Genomic DNA, 12,422 nt, shown 5'->3' with positions numbered 1-12,422 from the left:
CATCTGTTTGTCTGTTGGTAAATATTTGAATTGTTTCCACTGTGGTGTCCCTACAAACAAAGCTGTAATGACTGTTCATTTGCAAGTCCTGGACATACGTTTTGAGTTCCTTTCTATCATTCCTAGGAGTAGACTAACTGGATATTATGGTAGGTATATATTTAACCTTTTTTTTTTTTTTTTTTTTTTTTTTTTTTTTTTTTTGTGGTGCTGGGGATCAAACCCAGGGTCTTGTGCTTGCAAGGCAAGTACTCTACTGACTGAACTATCTCCCCAGCCCAATATATTTAACTTTAAAAAAAAAAACAACCCAAACTCTTCCACATTGGTTGTACTACTTTCCCAGCATCAGTGTATGAACATTCCAGTTCCTCCACATCTTTTACAATACTTGGTATAGTCTATCTTTTTAATTTTTAGGCATTCCAATAATATGTAATTGCATTGCATGATATTAATTTGAACTCACTAATACCCACGGACACTGAACATCTTTTAATGTGCCTCTTTGCCATTTGCGTACCTTCTTTGGTTAAGTATCTGTCTTTTGCCCATTTTTAAAAACTGGGTTATTTATTTTCTTGTTATTGAGTTTTGAGAGTTTTTAAAATATTCTGAATACAGCTGGGCATGGGGGAATATGCCCCAGTGACTCTGGAGGCTGAGACAGGAGGATCACAAGTTTGAAGTTAGCCTTGGCAAGTTTGAGACCAGCCTCAGCAATTTAGTGGGACTCTGTACAAAATTAAAAAATAAAAAGGACTGGAGATGTAACTCAGTAATAGATCACTCTTGTTTTCTACCCTAGTCTTGCAAAAAACAACAAAATAAAACCTTCTGGACACACCTATTTTATCAGATATATGATTTTTCAAGTATTTTTCCCCAGTTGGTAGAACTTTTATTCTATTAATACTTTCTTTTGAAAAGCATATGTGTTTTTTTTAGAAGAGCATATGTGTTTTTTTAGAAGGTTTAAAGGACCAGTTTGTTCTTTTTAAATCACTTTAATGTCTTATCTAGGAAATCTTTGTCTAACTGAAGATTGAAAAGATTTTCTCCCATGTTTTCTTCTAGAAGTTTTACAGTTCTGAGTTTTACATTTGGTTCTGTGATCCACTTTGAGTTAATTTTTGCATATGGTGCAAACAAATGGATCAGAGTTAATTTCCCCCCATGTACACAAAATAATCACAACAATATTATTTGTTGAAAAGGCTACCCTTTTCCACTGACTTGTCTTTGCCCTTTTGTCAAAAATAATTTCTCCATATGTGTGTGTATCTAATTCTGGACTCTCTATTTTGTTTCATTGTTCTCTTTGTTTATTGTAATACCAATATCACACTGTCATGATTATCGTGGCTTTATAATAAGTCTTGAAATTAGATAGTGGTAGTCTTCCAAATCTACCCTTCTTTTTCTGAGTTATTTTTACCATTCTTTGTACTTTCTATTTCCATATCAATTGTAAAATTAGTTTCTTAATTTCTTTTTAAAAATGCTAACTGGAGCCAGATACAGTGGTGTATACCTGTAGTCCCAGCAGCTTGGGAGGCTGAGGCAGGAGGATGGCCAGTTCAAGGCCAACCTTGGCAACTTAGAGAGACCCTGTCTCAAAATCAATAAATGAAAAAAGCTGGAGATGTGGCTCAGTGATTAAGCTGCATGGGTTCAATACTCCATGTACGAAAAAATAAAAATAAAAATAAAAAATAAAAACCAGCTGCAAATTATAAGATATCCTGCCTGGATGGTGGCGTGAGCTAGGTTACTATTCTCACTAATTACTTGAGGTGGTTCTTCGCCCAGTGTCAACTGGATGGAAGCATCACAAGTGGACTGCAGTACAGAATAAAATAGGATGATAGCATCAGGGACTTTACAAGATTTCCCTGTTCTTCAGACACTCTTACATTGTAAGACCCTACTCCACTACATGTTACGCATCTTAAAATGTGTCCCAGCTTCCCTATTAAATGATTTTTTTCCAACTATAATATTTGGAATCCTTTTTAAATTTTGAGTTTTCTGAAGTATGGTTTACTTGTTTTCTTCTTGAATTTTATATACACATACAGAGCAAAGCTGATAAGTTATAAATGTTTTTGTAAATAATTATTTTGATTCTGTAGGAGTTTTTTAGTTAGTAATTTTTCATGTCTCAGACATTTCTTTTTTTAATTTTTTTTAGTTGTTGATGGACTTTTATTTTATTCACTTATTTATATGTGGTGCTGAGACTCGAGCCCAGTGCCTCACACATGCCAGGCAAGCGCTCTACCACTGAGCCCCAGCCCCAGCCCCATTTCTTTCTTTCTTTCTTTTTTTTCCCCCAGACTTTTGTTTTGTTTTTGCAGTGCTAGGGATTAAACTCATGGCCTCTTGCATGCTAGGCAAGTGCTCTATCACTGAGCTACATCCACTGCCCATTAGACATTTTTATAAATTCTTAAAGAATCTCATGGGTCCTGGGCACTATGCCTGCAGATCTCCTGTGTGGCAGCAAAGGGAAAGTGAGAAGGCAACAGATTGGACAGTGAGGACCAAAGTTCTTGATCTGAATCCAATTGGAGTGGAGGGAAGAGAAAGGGAATAGTTATGACTCATCACCAGGCTGACTTGAGCACAGCCATTTGCCAATACAAAGAAGCAGGAGAAGGCCTTTGTTGTAGGAGAGATGGTAAATTCCATCTGGGACAAATGACAGTTACTCTCCTATCAGGTGACAAATTCCCCTCCTTTCATAACAGTAAATATCTTCCTGGGTTGGGCAGAAGTTAGCTGTCCCTTATGATATCCTTCTAATATGAAGACCACATCCTAAGAATGTGGTAGCAATCCTGTGATAAGTCAGCAACGCGCCAGTATCTGGAATAAATAGTCCCCAGAGGTTATTGTGCTAGGAAAGGGTTGTGTGCTAACTTCTTGCTTCCCTGTTTTTCCTCAAATTTCCTTTGCTTACTTCCCTTCTCAGCTTTTCAGAGTTTCATAGAAGTTCTCTGTCCCACCTTCTGTGATGTCGTCCTCCAAAAAAAATCAGACCCAGAAGATGAGGCTGCCTACATTTACACGAAAGGGACCACTGGAGGTGCCATCCCCATCAGAGAAGGACTGGTCTAAGGATAGCATAGAGGATTATGTTATCAAGGACCTAGATCCGGGGGTGGATTCCCTGCCTCAGCCTTATCGAATGATCAATAAGCTGGTGAATCTTCTGTTTGACTGGGCATGGCAACTTATTGAAGAGAGGGACATGTTGAAGGAATCTGAGAGCGATTGCATCCAGCTTACTGTCCACCCTCCACTGAAAGAAATTCAGGTAGGGAGCAGGTGGCTGACCAGGAGTCTCTATTTCTCAGTTCAGTGTTAATATATGAAGACACCTGATCCAGGGAAGATCTTTCTACCACAAACCTTCATTTAGTAAGACAGGTGCAATTTGGGAAGGCTGTAAGCATGCTGATGTTGATTAAAATAGTGCTGCTAACTGCCTGGGGAAATAGGGTTGTGGTTAATTGAAGATTGTGTGCTGCTATTGATATTGAGAAATCTTTCTTAACAAATTAATCCATTCTCTGGCTTGACAGTTGAGAATCAACTAGCACCCCTGTTGTTGTTCTTCCCACTGTGCACTAAAGTGTGGGGCCTGTGGACATGTTTAGTGTTGTAAATGTACATTTATTCTGTTTTCTTGGCCTCTTTCCCATGAAAGTGAAATGCTGGGAATTTCTTAATGTGTGGGTAAGAGTTTTAGATGAGCACTATGTCTGGGGATGATCTTTGTAAGAAAAACTCCTGAACCTCTGAAAAATTACCTTGTATTACTTGAAGACAGTGAGAGTGAAAATAATTCTGTTTTCTTTTTCCCCAGCTAAACAAAATACCCAATTGTATGGCTATTGCTCAAGATTATGTATTTATTGGAGTAGCCAAAGGATTCTTTATCTATAATTTGTGCAACTCTAAACGAATATGTGCTTGGGAGAAACTGAAGGTTGATGTCACCTCCATCTGGGCCATGGATTTAGGGAGTGAAATACTCTTTGCTCCCCTGGATGAAATGGGTATTATTTGTTTTTCATTTTTCTTTTAACTTAATATATAGGTATCTGCAGTTCAGTTTAAGCTCCTTTCCAGATATGAGTGGGGCCAGGCATGGATTGTTATGCCTGGTCATGCAGTAGTAGCTAATACCTACAAGTATGGTATGCCAGGCACTCTTCCAACATTTCACACACATATTAGCCCATTTAAGCCTTACAGTAACCCTAGGAAGGAAGTACAATGTATTATCCCTATTCAGAAGAGGCAACTGAGGCATGGGGTTAAATAACTTTCTTGGGTCAACATGAGAAGTAAATGGCACAGGCAGACTTCAAACCATGCAGTGTAGCCCCAGAGTTCACACCCTTCTAGTACTCAGTAGTCCTGCCACTCATGTAAACCAGAGCTTGCTTTTTTCTGTTAGTCTGAGGATGGATCAGGCTTTTCTGAGAGTATAGTATAAAACACTATAGTCAGTGTCCTGCATCCGTGAGTTGTTGCTATTGTTTGCCCCCAAAAGACTGGGCTTCCTCTAGCCTGTCCTTATGTTTGGGCAACCCATACCACTGCCCTGCATCAATCAGCAAGCTTCTCTACTTTGCAAAGCAGGAGAAGGCAAGTATCAACATTGACCAGGAAGTCAGGGAGCTGGCTTTATGATATTGGGGCAAACAGGGCAGAAAACTTCTGCTTGCTTTGAGTCATCTGTGCAGTCATGCATCTCTCTAAATGACAGTCTCTGTTCACTCATCACAGGTGCACTGAAGAACTATCTGCAGGAAAGTGACCTGACCATACTGGCATGTTAGGAAGGGTACTCTGGCAGGAGTTTGAAAACAAGAGGCAGAGAGACCAGGAAAAACTATTGTGTTGATTGAGGAGAGAAATTATGAAGGTCTGAACCAAGGCAGGGGCTATTAAAATAGAAAGAAAATGGTACTGTGGTTTTGTAAGATGGGAACATTAGGGAAAGCTGGATGAGGGATATAAGGGAACTTTTTGTACTTTAGTAATTTTGTTTTCTATTGGTGCCTTATCATTACACATAACAGTGGAATCCATTATGCCATATTTGCACATGCACATAACATAATTTTGTCAATTAAGTTTCCCAGTACCTTCCCTTTCCCTCTCCTCCTCCCTCCTCCAGGTCCACTTGCTCTACTCTGCCAATCTCCCTTCTGTTGTTATTGTTTTAATTAGCATATTGTAACTACACAATAAAGTGGGATTCATTGTAGTATAATCATACATGGGCATAGCATAATTTGATAGATTTCATTCCCCAGTACTTCCTATGCCCCACCCCACTCTCTGTTTCCTCTTCTCTATTGGTCTTTCTTCCATTTTCATGAGATTCCCTCCCTTCTTTTTCTTTACTTTTTCTTCTCTCTCTCTCTCCCTCCCTCCCTCCCTCTCTCTCTCCTTCCTTCCCTCCCTCCCTCTCTCTCTCTCTCTCTCTCTCTCTCTCTCTCTCTCTCTCTCTCTCTCTCTCTCTCTCCCGCCCCCCCTCCATATGAAAGAACACTTCGAGTCTGGCTTATTTCACTTAGTATGATATTCTCCAGTTCTTGAGTTTACTGGATTCTTAATTCTTCTTTTTGGCTGAATAAAAACTCAAATGTGCTTTTATACCACATTTTTTAATCCATTCATCTGTTGACAGGCACTTGGGCTAGTTCCATAACTTAGTTGTTGTGAATTGCACTGCTATAAATATTGGTATGCATGTATCACTGTAATATGCTGATTTTAGTTCTTTGTACTATTTTTGAAACTTTTCTGTAGGCCTAAAACTAGTTGAAAATAAAAAGCTTAAGAAACGGAAATATAATGTTGGAACAGGAGTGAGGGAGTAAGTGTATGAGGTGGGTGGTGGGGAGATATGTGGGGGCAGTAAACAAAAGTGACTCCTTTCTGTCTTAGGTAAATGGCAGGATATTGATTGTCAGGATAAGATTTCAGGGGTCTATGAGTTGAAAATGTTCATTTGAACATGCAGAGATTTGAGGCACCTAGAGGATGTCTGTGGGAATGATGGTGCTCAGAAGAAAGGTTCAAATGATGGTTCAAAGAAAGGTTTAGATTTATTACTTTACATATCATGTCTGTATAAGCTTCAATATTTTGAGACTTCGAATAAATTTAAGGCAAACTGCCTTGGTATCCCTAGAACATGCATTGACTTGGTGCAGATGGCTCATGTGTCTTTATTAGATTGGATTAGACTTTCATCTGACCAGATACTTTACGAGGTCTATATTACGAAGTACAAAGGCAAGTTATGAGTTCTGGAAGGTACCTAAAGAAAGAGGTAGGAAGTCATGGTAGGTGATGATCATACGCTGGAGCCCTTGGGCTAATTGGGAATTAGAATGACAGAATTACTTATCACTTCAACAAAATAACTATTTGAGGAGTTTGTTGGGGCTGAGGCATATGGAAGGATGAGTTATAATCCAGTTCCTCAAAGAATGTATGACCTGCCAAAAGAAATGTATGTAGTACATTCACAGGAACCAGTTGGATAATAGTGTGAAGCAGTAAGGAATGATGTGACAAAATACATCAAAGGGTGGCTTGGTCAAGGGGTAGAGTAGTGTGACTAAGTTTCCTACAGGAGACTTCTGGGAGTTGTGGGTAAGACTAGGTAGGCAGAGGTGGCCCAGGAGGAACAACAACCTCAGCGTTTCAAGTGGAAGACCGAGGAAGGTAGAGAGACCAAGAGCAGCACAGGCAGTGTGGGGGCCAGGGAGGAGGCTAAGGGTGCATGACAAGTTCAGAGGTCAGATACAAATCCAACTTTCTTTGGCTCACTTGTCTTACATTCTCACTTGTTTTTCTGTTTCAGGTATCATTAGACTGTTTTACTTTTATAAGGATGGTCTTTTCCTAATCAAAGCCATCAATGAAGTGGTGAGTTCCTGTTCTTTCCCCTCTAGTGGGGATATGTGGAAGAATAACCTCAGGAAGTGCCCTCACAGAATTTGAGCTGGAGATATTATGGCATTTGATGTTGAAGAAAAGGGTATAGGGGCAGGGAATGATACAGGGCCTGGTGGTGGTCAAGTGCATCAGTAGATATTCCACAAACTGCAACTGTTATAAGTGCTCTAACATTATGAATGCTGTCCATGTCATAAGGCTAGTCTTCCATGCACTTATCACAGAATTATCAGAAGACTGAGAGTGGAAAGGACTGAGACTTGGACAGTGGTCCTCAAAGCCAGGTACAACAATCCTTCCTGACTAAAGCAGTGGTTCCCAGCTTACAACAAATGGAATCCTCAGGACCATAGTCCCTCTGCATAGGGAGAAGTGATGAGGGGGCTGACAACCAGAGCACAAGAGAACTAGGCAGACCAGTGATGGAATATATTGCATCAGGGTTCTAGACCATGACTGCCATGGAGTGCTTCTTGCCAAAGACAGCATATAGAGGTCAGCAATGAAGAGAAGGAAAGTCAAGAAGATGAGACCTGAGGTCCAGATACAGATGTAGATGTCCAGAAAGCCCTAAACCACAAAGTGGCAAAGAGACAGAAGCCCCTGATCCACCAGCTGAACACTGGTCCACTCCCCAGGCTGAGAGGACAGGGCTGAGTGCAAGCTCACCCTCTCCCATCATCTGGCATGGTCATCCAACAAGAGACGAATTTCCAGCAGTGAAAGATGAGCAAAGGATTGAAGCCCAAGGGCCCAAGTGCTTGCTTTTTGCCTGTTGACCAGATAACTAGAATTATTTATCTATGTATCGTCTGTTTTGCATTTTTATTTGGTAATGACAAACGTGTTTTATAAAAAAGTTTGTTTTTCCTCAGTATGCCCTTAGAGGTTTTAAAATCATTTTATGTCTGGTCAAGTTGAAATTTTTAAGAACTTTGGTTGGGGAACTTATGTGGTAAGCCTTTGATTTGTTGAGGGACTATCTAGCTGAACAGCACACTGGTCTCTTCCACTGACATTTAATTATGAAAAATTTCAAATCTGCAGAAAAGTTGAAAAACTATATAGCATTTGTTTATATACTTACCACAGAGACCCTAAGAACCTTTTTTTTTTTACTTTTTTCCCCCCATACATTTTTTTCCCCTTTTGGTGCTGAGAACTGAACTTGGAGCCTCAAGCTAAGAATACCCTCTATCACAGAGCTACATCTCCAGCCCCCCCATTTTTAATTGTAATCCCTCCCCAAAATTAGCAAATTTCAAACTTTAAAATAGTCTTAATAATAATAAAAATAATATTACAAAAAAAAACCCAAGCCATAGACTTGGAGTACATATCTATCTGGACATAGGTAAATACATGTACTTCTGTCTGTTTAAAACACAAGAGCTCAGAATCAATAGTAAGAAGGCAATAGACAAAAGTCATGAACTGACATTTTACAAAAGACAATAAATGAGTAACCAATTTTTAAAAGTAATTAATACTCAGCAGAGAAATGCAAATTGAAATTACTATGAGATACCATTACAGATCTGTTTCAATGCTTAAAATGAAAAGAACAGACCATACCTACTACTAGGGAGTATGTAGAACAATAAGAACTTTCATATATTGCTAGTGGAAATATGATATCAATCTGAAACTAGGTGGGTAATTTCTGGTAAAGTTAAACCTATGACCTAGATATTTACCCAAGACAAATGAAAACATATATCCATAAAAGGATTTGTACAAGGTGTTATAGAAGCTTTATTCATAATAATCAAAAACTAAACAAACAACAAATAAAAGTTGTGGTACTACATAATAGTTCAATGGAATACCACAGTATTTAATGACGAAACAATGAACTGGTGATCACAGTGCAGTAAATGACACTCAAAAACATGAGTGAAAGAAGCCAGACACAAAAAAGCATTTTCTGCATGATTCCGTTTATATGAAATTTAAGAACAGACCAAACTAATCTATGTTAGTAAAGGAGATCATAATTTTGGTTTCATATAAGGATGTAACTGATCAAAATAGGCAGGTGGGAATTTTCTGGGGTAATGGTAATGTTCTGTGCCTTGAACAGGGTGTTGATTACATGGATGTGTACATTTGTTAAAATTCATCAAGTTATGCATCTAACACCTGTGCCTTTAACAGTCCTTAAATTTAAAAAGAGCTCTCTAAAGAAAATTATATAGCAAATACTCAATTCATTTTATGAAACCAGCATAATTATGATATCGGGACTTTACCAAAAAAAGATACTGTTGGTGGATTAAAGCACACTAAAATATTTAAAACCTGAATTTGGAAGAATTTTAAAAATGCATCGTCACCTTTGGAAGTTGCTAGGGCATAAACTTAGTATTCTGAAAACTAACAAATCAGTCACTTCCCCATATAAGCTGTAACCAAATGGTGATAGATCTATGTGGAAGGATTCTAACAAATGCAGAAAGAATGATAGAATCCAACTATCTTAATTGTATAAGCCACTTTGCAGAGTAATTGTCTAGGCAATGACCACAAATGGCTGATGGGGAGCTTCATGGCTGATGAGTCAGGATGACACCTGTTCTCAATTATCAGCTAGAAGAAAGACAACCAGCTATTATGAGCCTCTTGATTGATATTCTGCAGTAGGAAGGATTCTGTTCCTGCCGAAACAATTGAACCTAAATCTAATCAACCTCTAGATCCAATTATCAGTTAACCAGAAACACTGCCCTGCCCACTCCACCCTGCCACCCCAACTTATTAAACAGCACCATGGGGATTCAGTTAGTTCAATTCAGGATATGGGGGGAGAAAAGGTCTGTTTCCTTAACAATAAATGAGAAAAAAAGTGGGAAGCTATTATAAATGAAAAGAGATTTAAAAGATACATTAAAGACACCCTGTGAACTTCATTTGGACCCTGACTTGAACAACTGCAAAAAAGAAATTAACATTTATGAAACAATTGAGGAAATTGAAAAACTGATTAGATACTAGATGATATTTAGAAATTGTGTAGGCTTAAATATTAAAATAGTAATTTATTGAGTTTAGGAGATGATAAAACAAGAATTGTCATATATTGAGAAATGGATTCCTGGGGGTTCATTATGCTATTTTCTCTCTTTTTGTATGTTTGAAAAATTTCCTAACAAGCTGATATTAAACTGTATACATTTAAAAACTTAAACTAGTTTTCCTTAAGTAAATTAGGGAGTGTACCAACCAAACTAGTCCAGTCACCTTAATTTGCTAGTAGTCTTCAAGCTCCTTAAATGTATAGCATAACCATACACACTGAGCTTCTCAACTTTCCAAAATTTGAGTAAGTCTTATACTAGGGTTATATCCAGTCTCTGCTACAGTGTATATACAGCCCTTCGTTCAGCAACCAGTAGAGTTTTCAATGTCAAATAGAACTTATTTCAATTCATTTGAATAATTGAGTGTCAACATAGACTTGAGGGTTTGCAAACCTGACTGGGAGATCTGATAGTATGCCACAAATTATCAGGAAATAAGTCTAAAAACCTTTGGACAGAAAAGTGATTTCCACTTCCTTACATTAAGGTCTTGTCAAATTCCTGTACGAAGCTGAGGTGTGTGAAGCTGTGGGAGGCATCTTTTCACATCTCAAAGGATATCTGTTCTGGCTCTGAACCACAGAAGGTTCTGAAATAGTTTTTCTCTGTTACCAGACTGCACTTACTCTATCAGCATCTCTTTCTTTTTAGGATGATACCAGCAAGCAAAGCACCTGTGTAAAGATGGCGATCTCTCAGGGTGGGGACTTTGCAGCCTTCCTCTTACAAGGCAAGGTTACCCAGGGAATGTGAAGAAGGTTCAGATTTGCAGCTCTTCCATATGATTACTTTTCCCCAAAATCTTTTATTTAGAAATAATTTAGATTTACAGAAGAGTTGCAAATAGTACAGAGTTGCCCTATGCCCTTCACCAGGCTCCCCTGATATCAACATTTAATATGGTGGTGGTACATTTGTGGAGATTAGGTAAATAATCTGTGGTTGATAGTTAATAGTATTGCATCAGCACACTATATAATGCTATTAATAACCAGTAACTGCATATTATTTCTCCCAGTTTCATCAGTTTTTTTCACTAATAATTTATTTGCGCCAAGGTTCAATACCATATTGCATTTAGATATATATTATCTCAGTCTACCCACATCAGTGATGGTTTCTTGATAGGTCCTGTTTTCATGGCCTCGATACTTGGGAAAGGTATCAGTCAGATATTTTGTGGACTGTCCCTCAATTTCAGGTTGTCCAATATCTTTCTCATGATTTGACAGGATTTGGGGAAGATGGTGCAGAGGTGAAGCATTGTCATTGCATCATATCTAGGGGCATGTGACTGCAGCGTGACTCACTTGGCCCATATTCACCTCAATCACTTAATTAAAATGGTGTCGTGTCTGCCAGGTTTTCTGTTGTAGTACTTATTACTTTTTCCTTTATTCTTTCTTTACTTCCTTCTTTCTCCCTTCCTTCCTTATCTCTTTCTTTTCCTTTCCTTCTTACTTCCATCCTTCCTTCCTTTCTTCCTTCTTTTTCATTCATTCTTTGTTTCTTGAGATGGGGGCCCCACATTCCTGGGCTCAAGTGATCCTCCTGCCATGGCTCCTCAAGTAGCTGGGACTGTAGGTATGCACCATGCCCAGCTTTGTTTTCCCTGTCTTTACTCTGTAAGGAGCAAGTCACAAAGTCCAGACACTCAGGAGATGATGATTTAGGCATCTCCTGGAGGCAGGAGAATCGAAGAATTTTTGGACATATATTAAACCCATTATAATAATTAACATTTTGGGGAAGATTCAAGGTGATTCAAATATCCTGTTTCTCCTTTCACCCATCAGTCTTAGCACTGTTCATCTGATCTTGCCTGGTGCCATTAGTACTGTGTTAACAGAACATATTTTATGTAAATGTTTGTTATCTTGATTTTCAAATTTTAGTTATTTACACATATAGTATATGGAACACTATACTGTTTCCCAAGGGCCCTCAAATGTTAGATGCCTGGGGAAGATACATTTTATAATACTTTTGTATCAAAAGAAATTTTTGTGTATCTGTATTCATTCTGGTGGTGACTTAAAACAGTAGACATTTATTCTCTCAGTTCTGGGGTCTGAAATGAAAGTTTCCAGATAATTATTTTTTTAAATTTTTTAATTGTAAACAAATGAGATACAACTTGTTTCTCTGGTTGTACATGAAGTAGAGGCATACCATTTGTGTAACCATATATTTACATAGGGTAATGATGTTTGATTCATTCTGTTATTTTTCCTTCCCCCACCCCTCCCACCCCTCTTTTCCCTCTATAAAGTTCCTCCTTCCTCCATTCTTGCCTGATAATTATTTTTTTAACCCAAGGGTGCGCTCCCATGGAGCTATATCCCTGGC

The 12,422-nt window shown here is 38.4% G+C and overlaps 1 protein-coding gene across 4 annotated transcripts in view; it reads left to right on the top strand.

Annotated features, from left to right (window-relative positions):
• The window catches only part of Wdr93 (WD repeat domain 93), a 48,844-nt gene that overhangs the window by 1,875 nt on the left and 34,547 nt on the right, over positions 1-12,422 (top strand). For all 4 annotated transcript variants that reach the window (XM_047541284.1, XM_047541283.1, XM_047541285.1 and 1 more), the window contains exons 2-5: positions 2,978-3,322; positions 3,875-4,067; positions 6,899-6,963; positions 10,725-10,803. In XM_047541284.1, the coding sequence (XP_047397240.1) occupies positions 3,020-3,322; positions 3,875-4,067; positions 6,899-6,963; positions 10,725-10,803 (640 nt within the window). In that variant the 5' untranslated portion in view covers positions 2,978-3,019. The remainder of the gene's footprint in view (positions 1-2,977; positions 3,323-3,874; positions 4,068-6,898; positions 6,964-10,724; positions 10,804-12,422) is intronic.

The sequence above is a fragment of the Sciurus carolinensis genome, chromosome 2, assembly GCF_902686445.1.
Source record: "Sciurus carolinensis chromosome 2, mSciCar1.2, whole genome shotgun sequence".
In the NCBI taxonomy this organism is placed as follows: Eukaryota; Metazoa; Chordata; class Mammalia; order Rodentia; family Sciuridae; genus Sciurus; species Sciurus carolinensis.
This window is presented reverse-complemented; position numbering and strand designations above follow the sequence as displayed.